The sequence below is a fragment of the Mustelus asterias genome, chromosome 13, assembly GCF_964213995.1.
Source record: "Mustelus asterias chromosome 13, sMusAst1.hap1.1, whole genome shotgun sequence".
In the NCBI taxonomy this organism is placed as follows: domain Eukaryota; kingdom Metazoa; phylum Chordata; class Chondrichthyes; order Carcharhiniformes; family Triakidae; genus Mustelus; species Mustelus asterias.
Window position 1 is genome coordinate 30,269,682 of NC_135813.1, and position 18,746 is coordinate 30,288,427.

General features: G+C 45.2%; 1 protein-coding gene across 1 annotated transcript in view; it reads left to right on the plus strand.

Moving 5' to 3' along the window:
* The window catches only part of cacna1ba (calcium channel, voltage-dependent, N type, alpha 1B subunit, a), a 664,407-nt gene that overhangs the window by 472,708 nt on the left and 172,953 nt on the right, over positions 1-18,746 (plus strand). The window contains exons 18-19 of the mRNA XM_078227596.1: positions 632-738; positions 9,627-10,454. Coding sequence (XP_078083722.1) covers positions 632-738; positions 9,627-10,454 — 935 coding nt within the window. The remainder of the gene's footprint in view (positions 1-631; positions 739-9,626; positions 10,455-18,746) is intronic.

Below are 18,746 nucleotides of genomic sequence, written 5' to 3' on the forward strand. Positions count from 1 at the left end.
CCAATTCTTGTTTTGAATATTTCTATTGCATCTGCCTCCACCATCTTTTCAGGGAGTATCTTCCAGATCGTAACAACTCGCTGCAATGAGGGAAATAAAGACCTCTTAATGTGTCTGCTTACTTTTTTCTCATCAACTAACTTAAGTTTCCGTCCTCTGGTTACTGACCATTCTGTCAGTGGAAATGGTTTCCTCCGACGATAAAGGCAAAATACTGTGGATGCTGGAATCTGAAACAAAAGCAGAAAATGTTGGGAAATCGTAGCAGGTCTGACAGCGTCTGTGGAGAGAGAATAGAGCCAACGTTTCGAGTCTGGACCGAACCGTTGGCTCTATTCTCTCTCCACAGAAGCTGTCAGACCTGCTGAGATTTTCCAGCATTTTCTGCTCCCTCTTATCTGTTGTCAAAGCCTCTTCAATTTTTGTTTTCTAGTGTTTCTAAATAACATTCTGCCTTAGAAATGCCCTGGGGAAAAGAAAGATTTCAGTGTTTGTGTTTTGAAAATCTTGGCACATATTTCATCCCTCGAAGGATTAGAGAAACATTTCAGGGTCAGTGGAAATGAAATGCACAGGCATTGAATGGAATAATATGAATCTCAGAACCACCTCCCGCCATTTTACTCTTCAGGATGAAGAAGAGATGGAAGAAGCCAACATCCAAAAGAATACCATCCAGAAGGCAATGGAGGTTGCAGATGTCAGTCCAATCTCTGCGACCAACCTGTCCATAGCAGCGTAAGTTCAGAATTTATACAGTGACATTCTGCATGCAAATATATTTCTAGAAATATCATTGCACTTCAGTTGCTCTCTGCATGACATCAAAATTATTGACATTTCTGTTTATTTTCATTTATAAGTGTTCTTTCATTTGTCATATTTTAGTTCAGATATTTTAATTTTGCCTTTGACCTCCGAGACTTTTGGGCCATGGAATCTGCATCTATCATAAAGTGCTCATGATTAACATCCACAAAACTGGTCTCATCGTAGAATCATAGAAGGAGGCCATTCGGCCCATCAAGTATGCACCAACCACAATCCCACCCAGGCCCTATCCCCATAACCCCATGCATTTACCCACTAGTCCCCCTGCCACTAAGGGGCAATTTAGCCTGGCCAACCCACCTAACCCACATATCTTTGACTGTGGGAGGAAACCGGAGCACCCGGAGGAAACCCATGTAGACGCAGGGAGAACATGCAGACTCGGCACAAACAGTGACCCAAATTGGGAATCACCTGATGGTCGGGTCGCTAAAGTGGCTAAAAAAGAGAAAATATAGAGAGCCAGGGCACTTCCACCCTCTTGCTATTTAAAAACCCTCGTGGAAGACTGGACATAGGGTGAAGGCAAGGTCATGCTGAAAAATCTTGTCTTCTCATGTTCTTTACCTCCTGACTTACTGCCCAAGTTCATGCCTGAAAATTGTTCATTTGGAAAAGCTGCCAGAAGGCTGTTGGTGACTATGGATGCATATTGGAGTGAGTATCTTTTTACAAATTCGTTCATGGGATAAGAGTGTTGCTGGCAAGGTCAACGGTGTCCCCCATCTCTCATTGCCCTTGAGAAAGTTATGATGAGCTGCCTTCTTGAACAGCTGCAATCCATCTGATGTAGGCGCACCCACTGTTCTGTTAGCAAACGAGTTCCAGAACTTTGACCCTGAGACAGGCAATATGGTTCCAAGTCAGGATAGTGTGTGGTTTGGAGGAGAATTTGCAGCTGGTGGTGTTCTCATGGGTCTGCTACCCTTGTCTTTCTGGATGGTAGGGCTCACAGGTTTGGAAGATGCTGTCAAAGAGTGCTTGATAAGTTGATGCACACCATTGCATTGGCGTGGAGGCAACAGATGTATTTATGCTGTATGGGTTGCTGGTTAACCCGACTGCTTTGTTCTGGATGGTGTCAAACTTCTTGTTTTGTTGGAGCCGCATTCATCTAGGCAAATGGAATGTATTCCATTACATTCCTGACTTATGAGTTGGTGGACAGGCCTTGGGGAGTCAGGAGATGAGTTACTCGCTACAGAATTCCCGGCCTCTGATCGTCTCTTATAGCCACAGCTTTTGTATGACTAGTTAAGAGTTTTCAATTTTCTACACTCCAAAATAATTCAAAGGAAGTTTCTGGACAAGAACTATATTTCATGTCCTGGAGGTTGGATCACCAAGTGGCTGGGAAAATAATGATTTGACTTGATTTATTATTGTCACATGTATTGGGATACAGTGAGAAGTATTGTTTCTTGTACACCATACAGATAAAACATACCGTTCATAGAGTACATAGGGGAGAAAGAAAGGATAGGGTGTAGAATATAGTGATACAGTTACTGATAGGGTGAAGAGAAAGATCAGCTTAATGTGCGATAGGACCATTGAAAAGTCTGATGGCAACAGGGAAGTAGCTGCTCTTGAGTCAGTTGGTACGTGACCTCAGACTTTTGTATCTTTTTGTGACTTGTAATTGTTATCTCCTGGAACCTGTTGGATTGAACCTATGGGCTCAAAGCGAACATCTCCCCAGCTTTTCCTAAGTTGTCCCCAGGTCATGTTTTAACTTTGCCAGAGAGATTTTGCACCCATAGGGATGATGTGTGTGGATGCGGCAGATATCTGACCTTTCCTCATCCTGGGTTATCCAGCCAAGTCACTCCCTTTGGGAGTGGTATTTCTGGATGTGGTGGGGTGAAGTGGCGAGTAAATATGAAGTCATATTCCATTGCTTAATGTCTATTTTTTTCTAATTATTTCAAGTCTTTTATAATTTGCAATGTCAGAAATGCTTTGGTTACGCTCGGGCAGTGCCATTCAGTTCATTATGAGGGTACAATTAGAATTAAAGGCATTAATTAACGCTTCACAAGTATTTATATAGATTAAGTCATGTTTTCTGTTTGCTTCCCTATTTTAGTTTGAATGAAGAAGCATTTCATTTTGGCTGTGTTTTCTTTCTGTTCAGCTTTTCATTGCTTTAATTTGAGTTTTACGAAGGTGAGTTGATATGCCTGTAATCAGTCCCAAAACCCATCCTTGCACTTTCCTCAAACAGCTGTATTTTGGTCTGATCCTCTGTGTTCCTTAAGTTGCTTTGTTTTGATCAGAAGCTAAGCAGCGGCAAAAGCAAGATGTGGAGATAAATTGTGCAAATTGCAGGGCACAGAAGCCACATTTAGCAAATGATCCAACCCAATAATTGCTGTGCTTTTTTAGCTACCTTCTGACAAGGTTGGGAGCTTTAGCAAAATGCGATGTAGCATTGATCTGGTCTATTTAATTTGTTTTATCCAATTCACCATCTTGCAGAATAATGGCCTCATTATTCACTGCAGAACAATGGCTAGCATTAGCCTCAGTTTTGCCTGTGCTGAGAGATTTTCTCCACTGTGACAAACACATTAGCAAAGACATTAGGGGCATTCTGTGTCCAGCCCGGCTTTATGTGGCCCATATATCTGTTCAATCCCTGACTGCAGATTATTAAAAATGGTTGATATATTTCCAGAAAGATATTGCAGATGCCAATTTTGTTGGGAAACAAGGGAAGACCGGATATTAATGCCGAAACGTTGCTACCATTCACATTGCTGAGATCATATAGTCCCGCTGACGGTGCACCCCCAACGACGAGGGGTGCGTTCAGCAGGAAACGCCATTGACAACGGCGGGACTGTAAGATCCCACTGCCAGCGAGCGGGGCACCGCCTTCCACTGCTGCAAAACGCATCACGGACAGGGAACAATATCCCGCCCGACATGTCAGATTAGTTAACAAGCAATTGCTCATATCTGCCGGAATTTGACTACCATGCCTGTCCCGGAATCAGGGCGGGCGAGGCTCGTAGACGGCATTCTCCATTGGCCTCGGGCGGAATCTTACGAGCCTTCATAAGATTCGTAAAATTCTGGCAATCATGTCAATTTTCTTTTACAAAATGGCTGTATTTAGAAAGCAAATATCAATAAACCTCCCAAGTTGTTTATGTGGATTAAAACTATCTGAAGGGTAAGATTGCAAATTTTCAAATCTTAATCCTGACACCCTGCCCCCCCCGCCCCAAGAAAATACAATTCTTTCCTTCATTTGTTTTGTTGCTGAATGTTTCCATTTGTTGTCTTTGCTGTATCTTATCATAAAGCAACTTAATTCATCTTCCTTTCCTGTGATTGAAACATGGTAAGTAATTATCCTGTGAATGAGTTGATGCACTCCCCTTTTTCCCTCTGGTTTTGTGTGATATTGCCTCGCCCCTTTGGGCCGTGCTGTTAGATTTTTTAGTGCTTTGATTCGTCACTCATCTTTATACTCTCTTTGAAATTGTGATTGTAGGAATGAATTTTACAAAAGTGCTCCGTGTATTTCCTCCTTGAAGGGTCCGAATGGTATTGCTGGTACTTTAAATGGAAGCAGGAAGGAGTTGGAAAGTTGAAGCGTTGAGATTAACTGTTGTTTAGCTGAGTATGACTCAATATCAGTAGCGGTTTTCACCAGAGCAACTGCCCTGATCTAGTCTGTGGAGGTGGAGTCCCAGACATATGCAACCTACCTGTGAATATGATGGAGCCTGTTGATCTTTTCCCAATGTATTTTTTGTCTCATCTTTTTTGCATGTGCAGTTTTGTAAAGCAAAATCGAGGTGCTCTATCTCGCAGCTCGTCAGTCTCCAGCGTAAATTCACCGTGAGTTGCTCTATGTTACAATATTATACCGTAACCCCTTCAGAAAGTGTCATTCACCATTGTAACACCGGGTGTGAAGAGCGGATGTTGTAAACATGCAGTGGCTGTGCTCTTCCTACTGTCTGGACAACTCTGTTTTTTTTGTCTACTCCATTCACTGTCATTGGTGGCTTCTGTGCTTTTTGATATCTTGGCACTTTATTATGTTCCTTTGACCTTTCTGCAGTGAATCAGGTAACATATCAACTTGAACAAGGAAGTCGAGAATCTATGTCACCTAAACTAGATCATAGCAATCCTCATTTTGTCAAATTGCATAGCTAAAGCCACAATAAAATTGCTTGCTCACAAATTAAATAGCTGTGTGCCAAAATCAATTAGAACTAATCAGACCCCAAATTTTGTTTTCTGAATGAAGTTGGCAAGGGTACTATTATATTCTAATTTCATCCTATTTCTAATTGCCTTTGAGCACCTCATGATTTAAAAACTGAGTTAAATTTAAAATTTTACAGAGTTGTCTTAATCCTATCTTGGCTGATGATATCGAAGATAGGATAGACCTATCTAACTTGATGTAGATATAAGCGCATCACTTGCTCGAATGATGGCGGTTAAAGCTTTCACGCCATGTTAATTAATTCAGTGACGTGTATGGCACGACCTCACCAGCCATTCACGCTGCAGCAAGGTCGGAGAATTTGGCATCCAGCCAAATCTCCGTTCACTACAGTGGGATGGGAAAATCCCATCGGTGTGAACGGTTGTAACATTCTGACCAAAGATCTTAACATAGAAAATACAAGCAAGAGTAGGCCATTCAGCCCTTCGAGTCTGCTCCGCCATTCATTTTGATCATGGCAGATCATGAAACTAAATATCCTGATCCCACCTCCTCCCCACCCCCAATATCCCTTGATCCCTTTAGCCCCAAGAGCAATATCCAATTCCTTCTTGTACTCTGTGTTTTGGCCTCAACTACATTCTGTGGTAGTGAAATCGGCCACTCTCTGGGTGAAGAAATTTCTCCTCACCTCAGTCCTAAAAGATTTACCCCGTATCCTCAAACTATGACCCCTAGTTTTGGACTCCGCCACCATATATTAATTTTATGACTTTTGTGAAACTCTGATAGTGACATATATGTAGTTTCAGAGGTGAGATTCAGAATACTGTTTTGGCCATTCAATTTCTTACTTTTGATGCATTTTTTAAATTTCACTGATATTTTATTGTGGAGGCCTTCAGTTTTCTAAGATACCTGCAAAATGCTTAGTATCGGAGGAAGTGAATCAGAAAAACAAATGAATTTTAGAATTTTTTTGTTTCTTTAGGTCCTTCATCTGAATTTAATTTTATTTCTGTCAGCTTTTTCTTGCTGTGCAGTAGGAAAGTAGGGGCTTGAAATTGATGGTGTTCAGTGTTGCTGCCTGAATGTTTGGTGGGCTTGTTTCATTTTAAATGGCTTAATCTTAGAAACCCTACAGCACAGAAAGAGGCCATTCGGCCCATCGAGTCTGCACCGACCACAATCCCACCCAGGCCCTACCCCCACATCCCTACATATATACCCACTAATCTCTCTAACCTACACATCCCAGGACACTAAGGGCAATTTTTAGCATGGCCAATCAACCTAGCCCGCACATCTGTAGACTGTGGGAGGAAACCGGAGCACCCGGAGGAAACCCACGCAGACACGAGGAGAATGTGCAAACTCCACACAGACAGTGACCCAAGCCGGGAATCGAACCCAGGTCCCTGGAGCTGTGAAGCAGCAGTGCTAACCACTGTGCTACCGTGCCGCCCCATTAATGCGCCCGTTAACATGGCGGAGAAAGCAATTCAAAACAAATGCTGTAACTGTACGTAAAGGCCCTGAATACTTGCAGTCAGCAGCAAAGCAAGAGAACTCACCACTGACCCAGAAGAAAACTGCCCACAAATATCTAGCGATCCCTGTGGTGGGAATTTCCCCTTTCCCGATAGCAGTTTAAATCTTGTCATAGAATAGTATCATACAGTGCAGAAGGAGGCCATTCAGCCCATTGGGTCTGCAACAATTGTCTGTCAGAGCATCTTACCCAGGCCCACCCCCGTAACCCCACACACTTAATCCCCCATAGCCTACACATTTTTAGATGTTAAGGAGCAATTTAGCATGACTAATCCACCTAACCTGCACATCTTTGGACTGTGGGAGGAAACCGGAGCACCCGGAGGAAACCCACGCAGAATGTGTGAACTCCAAACAGGCAGTCACCCAAGGCTGGAATTGAACCTGGGACCCTGGCACTGTGAAGCAGCAGTGCTGACCATTGTGCCACCATCTTGCCCTCTTGCGCCAAGTCAGTGATACCTCCATGTGTAACAGCAGTAATGTCAGCAGGCAAGTAAGCAGCTGATCACATTGCAATATTTTCACTAAAGCAGTTTGAACCAATAAACGTCCTTCTCATTAAATTTACATTTTCAACTAGTGGAATAGATGTATGACTGTATTAAGACAGAGGCTAAAATAAAGATGAGCAGAGATTTTTTTTAAAAAGTGGAATTCTTAATCTTTGTGGAATGTCACATTTCTCCACAATGTAAATTTGCTCTTCAGAGCCAGTGATGATGTTTAGAAGTAATAATAAAGTTCATAAGATCCCTTCAGTGCAGAAGGGGGGCCATTCGGCCCATCAAGCCTGCACCAATAACAATCCCACCCAAGCTCTATCCTCGTAACCCCACATATTTATCCTGTTAATCCCTCTGACACTAAGGGGCAATTCAGCATGGCCAGTCAACCTAACCTGCACATCTTTGGACCGTGGGAGGAAACCTGAGCACCCGGAGGAAACTCACGCAGACACGGGGGGGAACGTGTAGACTCCACACAGACAGTCATCCGAGGCCAGAACTGAACCTGGTCCCTAGCGTTGTGAGTCAGCAGTGTTAGCCACTATGCCACCGTGCTGCCTTAGTGTGTTGTTTAAAAAGCCAGTAACACCTCATTTAACAGGGTGTATCTCTTTCAAGAGGTTTTACAGTGAGAATAACAGTGTAGATAAAAGTGGTAGACTCGTCAATTCATTATTGCAAGGAAGATTGATTACAGTTTGTGAAAAGCTCTACAGCACAAAACTCTGGAGGAACATGGACTCTCAATCAGCAACTTCTGGATTTTCATGTTCTTCTGCATTTGTGTGGACTTCCAAAGTCGATTTGAGTGGAGTAATGGCAGCAAAAGCTGACAGTTTTGCCATAATTACCACTGCAAAATCTGCGCCATTGTAATATTACATGGCATGCTTTCAAAACCCTGATGTTTTCGTAGTACACACTTGGTGGGGGTGGGGGGAGGGTGGCATATCCCATTTAATTTGATTGGGTATCAATATTAATGGTCAAAATCTTGCACGCTGAATTATTCCACTTGATGCCTCAGTGTTTTACTGTAGGAACAACAAGAACTAACACTTCCAGCCATGCAATGGATTAAAACATCTTGTGCTAGATTTTAAATAATTTGGAAATTATCATTACCTTGGCAAACGGATTGCAGGCGTTAAAATATAGGCACTGAGGCCTTTCAGTTGTGACTTAACGAGAAGCTAAATTTTCTAGTTGTTCAGAGCTTATTTAAAATAAACTAGGTTCCGATGCAATCATTTCAATAACTCCCTGTGGAAAGGACAGTAAAATAGTTTAAAGGATGCCCAGATAAGTATAAATCAAAGATGTTATTCCTTCTTCAACAATAAGAGCAAATTATTGGTCCAGTGGTTCACTCACTTTGAATGATAAAATGCTAGGCATTCTGACCATTGTGCTCCAGCTCTGAACGTGTTACTTTTCAGCTGAAGCTACTTGTGTGCTTTGTACCGTGGAGTCATTATATGTCCCAGAGGTCATTTTGTTGTCTCACGTGAATGCTCCTATCTGGCTTTTTATTTTTAAACGCGTTTCTTTGTACCATTTGGAGCATTTGTCTATGTGTGTGTGTTCATGTATATTCCCACTCACTATTTGTAGCAAGTGTGATTCTGTGCTTCTGAAGATTAGTGTCACAAGTTGGCTTACATTAACACTGCAATGAAGTTACTGTGAAAATCCCCTAGTCGCCACATTCCGGCGCCTGTTCGGGTACACTGAGGGAGAATTTTAGCATGGCCAATGCACCTAACCAGCATGTCTTTCGGACTGTGGGAGGAAACCGAAGCACCCGGAGGAAACCCACGCAGACACGGGGAGAACATGCAAACTCCACACAGACAGTGACCCAAGCCAGGAATGGAACCCAGGTCCCTGGCGCTGTGAGGCAGCAGTGCTAAACACTGTGCCACCCTGACATGCAGTCGTTGGATTTACGACGGCTAATCAGACTGGCAGGCCTGACAGTTACTGTGGGACAGTTTTCGGGTTTACATGAGGAACGCTTTTATTCTTTTCCTTTCCCTTTGCCATTATCAATTGGTTTCTTATTTTGAACTTTTACAGTTATTCTCGGCCAAAAAAAAAAATCTCCTCATGCAAGCACAGAATCAGAACTTGCCTTCACATCTTCACATTTACTAAGGAGCTGTGCTGCCGCTGCTTGATGATAGCACCCAACAAATGACACATTGTCATGTCTGAAAATGGATGGCATTTGCTTGTGGTGCTGATCTTTACTTTTGGCAAGGATGATTGTGTTCGGGTTCTGGGGGAAATGCATGCTTCAGCGTCTCAGCAGCATCTAGGTGACTCCTATCCAGTCTCGGTTTCGAGAGGTAGATTTTCCATTTGATCGGAGGAATACTTTTGGCTAAGGCAAAATTCTGATCCCTTCTCCTGTTGTTTAAATGCTGTGTGTGGTTAAATTTTTCAAGACGGAGGCGGTTTAAGGTGTGTAACATTTCTGTGTGAATTTCCTGCAGCTTTGTGTTACTTTTTTTGTCGCTTGTTATTTATAGCAAGGATCAACAGAAGGCGTTCAAGGCGATGTCCATTTGGGAGCAAAGGACTTCTCAGCTAAGGCGCCAGCACCTGCTAACGAGTCAAGAGGCTCTGTTTAATGAACTGGATGATGAGCAGCGTAGGGTGTACGTCTCCTCCCATCAGATCCGACCAGATATGAAAACTCACTTGGACCGGCCTTTGGTGGTGGAACCCCGGAAGGATGTAAAGAACAACAATGATAAAATCCATCAAAATGAGTGCCAAGATAGCGAACACGAAAGGCTAGTCCAGCCCGAGAGCTGTGAGGCACCGAAACGGCACCATCGACATCGTGACAAGTCGAGCGAGAAGGGAGATGGAGCAGTTAACAATGGAGAATCTGGGCCGAACAGCAAGGACGAACCGCGACGCTCACACAGGAGCCGAAGTAAAGAGGCCGAGAGAGACCAGGAAGAAAGGGCCAAGGATGGAAAGGGTGACCGAAGCAGAAGTCGAGAAGGAGGGAAGAGGCATCATCACCACCAGGGCTCTGTGGACGAGCCTTCCGAAAAGGAACACCGGCGACATCGCTCCCACCGGCACGCGGCCGACCAGCAGGCCAAGGAAGGGAACGGCACGGTCAACGGCACAAAGAGCGAAAGGCGGACACGTGCCAAAGAGGGGTCGCGCTCAGGTAACCGAGAAGGAGACGTGTCCAGCAGAAGTCAAAACGCAGAGGGGGCAGAGAGGCGACGCAGGCACAGACAGAAGGCACTCTCGACCTACGAGTCGGTGGAGAAAAGGGAGAATGATGAAAAGGAAGGAGAGCCTGTTCTACGAGAACGACGGAATCATAAAGTAAAGTAAGTCTTCATGATGTTATTACTCAAACATTGATTGCTGTGGGGTCATTAAATTCTGGATGTAGTAATATACAATATACAGATTTTCAACATGTTACCCAACAGGGAATGGTCACAATATTTTTTTGTAAACGGCACATAATTCATGGAGCTGTTAAACTAGTCTCAGATGGACAAATGTTGTTCATTCGCCAACTCTTGCCACTCAATTCCTGCTATGGTACATTTTCCAATTATATACAATTTATAGCAGATGTATGTAAGAGTATAGAGACATTCATGAGCGATGTTGTTCCAAATGCAAGTGAACTGTCAGCTTTTATTTAGTGTAAATGTGAGCTCCAACTAAAATATATGGGCGAATGTTTGCTAGAGGGAGCGACTCAAGCCTCTGAATGTTTACCCAAATACGGTCAATTTCAATCTATATCCATGTGTCCATTCTCTCCTGTGTAAAAGTGACCACCTAAGTTTATTTATTAGTGTCACAAGTAGGCTTACATTAACACTGCAGTGAAGTTACTGTGATAATCCCCTAATCGCCACACTCTGACACTTATTCGGGTACACTGAGGGAGAATTTAGTACGGCCAATGCACCTAACCAGCAGTCGGACTGTGGGAGGAAACCAGAGCACCCAGAGGAAACCCATGCAGACACAAGTGACCCAAGTCTGGATGTGAACCTGGGTCTGTGGTGCTGTGAGGCAGCAGTGCTAACCACTGTGCCACCGTGCTGCCCATACATGCTTCAGAATTAATCACCATTTTCCATTGAATCTGGGCTGAACGGGTTTGCGATTCTCGGGAAACCTGGAAGGTAAAGGAAGGCATGAACTTCTTGGATCCAGAAAGTAAGTGCCTTTCCACTTAACTGCCTGGGGTCCAGTTTATCCGCTTAAACCACCCCCTACTATGGGACCCGCCGCTCGATTCTTCTGATTTCTTTCTTTTATCCAGCTCTTTTGGTTTTCCCCTCGCTCAATCACTCCTGTCCCCTCCAATGCCTCCACCCCCATGCCACGTAACAATCTCCTATCTGCTGCAGATCCCAATCTTTCCCTGATAACACCCTGCAATTTCCCTCCATTCTTCCACTCGCTGCCCCAATCCTGGCCTTTCTGATCTCTCCCTCCCATCTCTCTGCTGCCTGGTCCTGAATGCCAATCCACGCAGCAGCTAACCTTACAATCTGACTGACTGCAGCCGGCAAACTGGGAAATATCCATCCCTCCAAGATTCCTGAATGCAAATTTGCCAAGCTATAGCTGGAAGGGTATTGCATTTTCCTAGTTGTTAACGAATATAATTTCCATGCATAAAGAAAAAGCATTTCCAAGGGGGTGATGGCAGTGCAGTGGTATTGTCACTGGACTAGTAATCCAGAGAGTCAGCCTAATACTCTGGAGATATGAGTTCAAATCCCATCTTGGCAGCTGGTGGAATTTAAATTCAGTTAATGAAGATATCTGGGATATGAAGCTGGTCTCCGTAATGATGACCGTGAATCTATCATTGATTGTTGTAAAACCCATCTGGTTCACTAATGTGCTTTTGAGAAGGAAATCTGCCATCCTTGCCTGGTGTGGCCTACATGTGACTCCAGAGCCACAGCAATGTGGTTGACTCTTAACTGCTCTCTGAAGTGTCCCAGCAAGCCAGTTAGTTCAAGAGCATTTGGAGAATGGGCAACAAATTCTGGCCTTGCCAGTGCTGCCTCCATCCCATGAAAGAATAAATAAAAAGATAATATTTATTCATAACAATTCACTGAGACAGGCCCAGAGGTGATTAGTTTTGAAAATGGACAATGTACTGCTGCAGTGGAAAGTGGGACTGAGACATAGGGCAGGATCCGGGCGTAATACGGATCCGAGCCCGGAATCCTCTTTGCAGCACGCCCATACGCGTTTTGCCGGCTCCGGCCCGATGCGCGCTGTCAGCGGTGCTTAACGCTGGCGGACCGATCTGAGTTGTGAACTACGCATGCGCAGTTCGAAAAAATCCGAAGCAGCGCGCCCGGGCGCGAAATACAAAACAGCAGAGAGAGCAGAGAGGGGGGGACGGATGGACTTGGGAGAATCTTGCAAACTGCAAATAATGTAGCATCCTCTTTGTGCTGCCTAATTATCTATGGGAAAGGTAATTAAACTACAGTGTCCTAGTGAGCAATTAGTGACCTGTATGATACATTTGTGATCTGTAACTGGATTATTGATGCTCACATGTTCAGAGTCCTGTGGTGAACTTGCAGAATTGTCCCCGTGGTGGAACTTGGTTGGAAATAAGATTCAAGGAGATTACTACATCTGGGAAACCAACCATAGTGAAAAGAAGTTTGTATTGGCAACTCTTCTCTCACATTCCATGGCAGATGTGCCCCTACTTATGAATGTGACTTGCATGGGCAGCGTTGGGTGCAGCTACTCTGCCTCTGGAGCAGCCTTGGATCCTTTCTGTCATCTTGTTTTCATCTGAACATTGCACAGAATTAGAGGAATCCCCTTTGGAAGATAATGTCAAAGTTATAACCGCAGGGACTAAAAACCTGACAGTCAAAAATCTCGGATAATATTTCAAAATGTATATCCCCCCATCCATGTTCTGGATTATTATCCCAGATTTTTGACTGTCAGGTTTTTAGTCCCTGCGATTATAACTTTGACATTATCTTCCAAAGGGGATTCCTCTAATTCTGTGCAATGTTCAGATGAAAACAAGATGACAGAAAGGATCCAAGGCTGCTCCAGAGGCAGAGTAGCTGCACCCAACGTTGCCCATGCAAGTCACATTCATAAGTAGGGGCACATCTGCCATGGAATGTGAGAGAAGGGTTGCCAATACAAACTTCTTTTCACTATGGTTGGTTTCCCAGAGTAGTAATCTCCTTGAATCTTATTTCCAACCAAGTTCCACCACGGGGACAATTCTGCCAAGTTCACCACAGGACTCTGAACATTTGAGCATCAACAATCCAGTTACAGATCACAAATGTATTATACAGGTCACTACTTGCTCACCAGGACACTGTAGTTTAATTACCTTTCTCATAGATAATTAGGCAGCACAAAGAGGATGCTACATTATTTGCAGTTTGCAAGATTCTCCCAAGTCCATCCATCCCCCCATCCTCCCCTCCCCAACCAGAGATCCATCGACAGTCACAGCCCCCCCCATGCACCCCAGTCCCCCCCAGCCACGTGCTGCATACAGTCACAGCCCCCCCATGCACCCCCGTCCTCCCCAGCCACGTGCTGCATACAGTCACGGCCCCCCCATGCCCCCCAGTCCTCTCAGCCTCATGCAGCACACAGTCACAGCCCCTGGTAACATTGGAAGTCTGCAGCAGTGCTATCTGCACTGTGTGCACATCTTCAGCCTTCAGCCTGAAGTGAGCTGCAGTGCGAGGACCCAGCTGCACTGCAGGACCCGAGGTCCGTGCTGCCACACGGACATCGGAGTTCATGCACAGCAACAGCCCCCCCTCCCCCCCACACACTCGCAGAGACGCCACAGACCCGGGACAGCGGAATGGCCGCGGCTCAAGATACACAAGTACCGGGGAGCCTCCGAATGCAACGCGCCTACCCTCACTGAGGAAGCGCTGGCTTCCGACTTTTATTTACCAGGTCGTTAAAAACGCGGACGCGGATTGGGCCGCACGGTGGTAAAGTGGGATTTGGTGGTAGAGTTGGGCGCGCGCTTCATTAAGTCGATTTAAATGCATGCAAATACATTTAAATCGGCGGGCCGCCCGATCCGGGTGCGGGCCCGGCCCGCGCCCGAATCAGGTGTTGGTAAAGCCGCGCTCTGCTAGGAATCGGGTGCGCACTGTGTTAAAGGCCCGATGCCCAGCTTTACAGTGAACGGACGTGAAGTTTTGGTAAAATCGGGCCCATAGTAATGGTGCAGAATGGACTTTATCCTTCTTCTAGCTATGTTATATATGCCTCACTCAAACATGCATGATGCTGCCACTAGGTATTTGATTTTCACTCCCAGGGTGGGTAGATTGTGCTGGGCAATTTCCCCACTCGGCAGCCCTACCTTGGTCTAAAGAGCCCCTTTGGACCTAATTTTCACTCCAGGGAGGCAGGGTCAAGATCGAGTTGGGCCCACCAACCTCAGAGGCAGAGATTGTCTCCTTGACCTCCTTATGTGACCAAGGAGACAGGCAAAGTGAGTTGACTAGAAGGCCTGGCTCAGTCCTCTCAGACCCCTTCCTCCCCCCTTACACCTCCACCCACCTTTTATACCCGTCATTCTCCCACACAACTTCCTTGCCAATTTGTGCCACCACCCATGACACCTAATGTCACCTCCAAGCCAACTCATATTCTCACTCCCCCTTATACCTACAATGCTACCTCATATCCCATGCCACCTATGGAGATAAAAAAAACATCAAACAATCTCATCCAGCTCTCAATCATACACATTTCAACATGAAAAAACTCATATTCAAGAAACCCATTCAGAGTTTTTAAAATCTCCTCAAATGGTTAATCTCTTTTAATAAAATAAGCAAACTGCATCAAAGGCAACTAATCCTTTAATAGTTTCTTAATCTGTCAAACTGTGAACTCAGAACCCCCCTGCTGAGACAATTATAGCTTCTGACACTCAGCCAAGCATTCATAATGGTATAATAACAGTCCTTGCAGAAATGTCAACAAAGACTGCTACAATCCTAGCTGATGTTACTCTAGAATGTTATTTCCAGACTGGAAACTTGACTCGATAGATCACAACTTCTATTTTTGTTTAGAGACGTGGGTGAACAGACTCACAGAACTACCAATTAAATGTTATAAAAGGAATAAAACATTTATTAAACGTGAAAAGGTTGACTATAATACGAGACTCCTTCGCCCCACCTATATCTTCACAGATGTACACAGGTTTTTAAGGATAACATTAATTACAAAATATATCTTATACTATAATGTTCTCAGTAAATACATACACAATCCTCGTAAACCAATAGGCCAACTGTGGTCAGACACTCCCCACTCTGAAACCAAATGGCAGACGCCACCCAGTACAGCTTCTGTGGATTTCTCAGTGAATCCCCCAGATGCTTATCACACTGTGAACCAACTGGTCTCCCTGGAACTCTGGCTTCTGCATGAGGGTTTCCAAACCAGCCTCGAAAGACACACTTTAAAAATGTCTCCCACGCGAGGCTTTCTCTCCAATGCTTTCACCAAGGATCAACATCCAGGATTTCAACCCAGGGCAGAATTTTATGAGAATGATCCTAAGTGTCCAGCTAGCATCAAAATGGGAGAGTTCCTGATTGGGCGAGCTTTCACACCCAATCTTACAGGCTTAGACATTGAAAAATGGTCTGGGCTGTTTCTACCTCCTGCAGGCAGTGAGCTGGGCTTAATTCGCCAGACAGCCTGCAGAGGGAGCTAATGTGCATGTGCAGAACTCTGATTCAGCACATGCGCAATTGCAACAGCAGCGGTCTGACAGACAAAGAAGCTGGCCCTTGCTGCCACAGGTGGCTTGAACCAACCCCTCCCTCCCTCCACAATTGCGGGGGGGGGGGAGGGGGACGGGCACACTGCACAGACATGTATCATCCCCCCCCTCACCACCCAGACCAATCGTGCCCCTCCCCCCCCCGATCGTGATTCAGAGTGGCAGCAGCCCCTCACTCCCCCCCCCCCCCCCCCCCATCCAATCACTGGCAGTGGGTGCAGCAGCCATCCTCCCTCCCCCCATCGGGCTGCCCCTTCAGGCCCTGCCCACTCCAGACCCTGCCCAGTGGGCAGTGCCAAGGTGCCATGCTGGCATTGCCAAGGTGCCAGGGTGGCACTGCCAGGCTGGCACTGCCCAAGGGGCACCCCCCCTTGCCCTTGGCCCCTCCAGGGGAGGCGAGGCCAACACGACTGTTTCCCATTCATGGGGAGCAGGTGTTTTCCTCGCCGGAGTGAACATCTCCCGGCGAGGCTATAAAGGAAAGTGAGCCCGGATGATTCAGCGCCAGCTCACTAATCACATGTAAATGAAGATTTCAATAAATTTGAATAATTAATCAGCCTCTCACCCATTTTCGGTGAGAGGCTGACCGTGCCGGAAATCCAGTTCTTTTAAATTCGTGACGGCCAGGAAATCGGGCATGATCCTGATTTCTCGGCTCTCGCGCGATTTTACCAGTTCCCTCCACCTATCGGTGGGCAGGGCGAGCCGGTATAATCCCAGCCCCCATCTTTCAGTGTTCCTCTGCCTTAGATTGCAATGTGTATTCAAGCTTCCACACAATCTCACAGGCACCCAGCCACAACAACAGATCACCACCGCTTCACAGGCCGTACAAAGATATTACCAACCTTAAGATTACTTCAGATGTCTGGCTTCTTGCTAGCCAACTTGTAGGGTCTGCTCCTCTCAGCTCTGCATTTAACTAGGAGCCTCTTTCTGTCCCTTCCTTTAACTTCAGTGAACAGTACCTTGTTCGGATTCCAGTTCTTTGTCCCTTTAACTCCAGTCTTCCTGGGACTCCTCTTTCCATCCCCTGATTTCTAGAAGAACTTATTCATTAGCATCTGGGACTTGCTTTCTGCCCCTTACTCCATCGTCCTGCCTCTCTTATGGCAGTGTCTGTGGGGGCTGCTTTCTTCTCAGATACCTCGATTCGACTGAACCACAAGTGCTTCTGCTTTTTAGTGTGGGTCTCAGTTGCTAAGTAACTGCCTAGTCTTTCCTTGAACCCCATTTGTTTTCATGTCATAACCCCTTTAATTACAATACAGGCATAGTTTGAAATGAAACCAAAACCCACCGACATGCAGGCACCATTGCTTAACATGCAGCTAACTAAGGTTTTAACCCTTTCTTACACAAAAACACAATATTGAACTTACTTACCTAAAGTTTCTAATGCCCACAAATACAAATATAGCTTATTTAAAACTACCCTCATTTCCTGACAAGTCATCTATTAAAATTGCACAACTGGAAGGTATATTTTAAAAATTCATTTGTGGGACATGGGCGTCGCTGGCTAGCCAGCATTCATTGCCCATCTCCAGTTGCCCTTAGAGGGCAGTAGAGAGTCAATCAAATTGCTGTGGCTCTGGAGTCACATGTAGGCCAGACCAGGTAAGGACGGCAGATTTCCTTCACTAAAGGACATTAGTGAACCAGATGTGTTTTTCTGACAATCAGCAATGGGTTTCGCAGTCATCAGTAGATTCTTAATTACAGATATTTTTTATTGAAATCAAATTTCACTATCTGCCATGGCGGGATTCGAACCCGGGTCCCCAGAACATTAGCTGAGTATCTGGATTAATAGTCTAGCGATAATACTACTGGGCCATTGCCTACCCCCCTTTCTAACATACACCAGATGGCCAATCAATCAAAGCCGTACAGCAAAGGGTATTTCTTTTAACTCTAACACACAGTTTGAGCCTGTTTAAAGAGCTGGGGGTTTAAAAAACTTCAAATCATGACACTTGAATAGAGCTTATATGACCTTCAGGAAGAATTGTGTCTATTCCATCAATTTGTGATGACCATATTGTGGGTTAAGACTCTTTCAACAACCAAAATGGGGTCTGTTTGTTCAAAATGGCCCTGCTGAGTTCGGGGTTTCTCATGTGTGAATTACTCACTTCCCCTCCCCCTCCGCACAAATTGGATCAATCAGAAATATATGGAGCAGAACTTTGGATCTGGGTCCTCCCTGTGTTTTCTAAAGGTCCGTGCGGGCTTCCCAACTCCACAAAAATCCAGTCGCAGTTCTCTGACCTGGAGTGTGTTAAACTGAAGGGTGGTATACAGTAAACATTTTAGGCACCAGTTCATGGTCAGTGCCCCTCATGCTCCCATGTTTTATTATTTTTGTTCTATGAAGTCTATTCAAAGTAAGCATCTTTCTGGTGATATGCAGAAATTGCTCTGTTTTAAAGTTCATTTATGAGTCACAAGTAAGGGTTACATTACACTGCAATGAAGTTACTGTGAAATTCCCCTGGTCGTCACACTCCGGCGCCTGTTTGGATCAATGCACCTAACCAGCACGTCTTTCGGACTGTGGGAGGAAACCGGAGCACCCAGAGGAAACCCACGCAGACACGGGGAGAACATACAAAATTCCACACACACACACACACACACACAGTGACCCAAGCTGGGAATCAAACCCGGGTCCCTGGCGCTGTGAAGCAGCAATGCTAACCACTGCTACCGTGCCGCCCTTCTCAATTAGCCAACAATAGCTGAGTTTGCTCTCATCTCTGGTGTGAGGCTGCCTTGCTCAGGTAGCCCATATGTT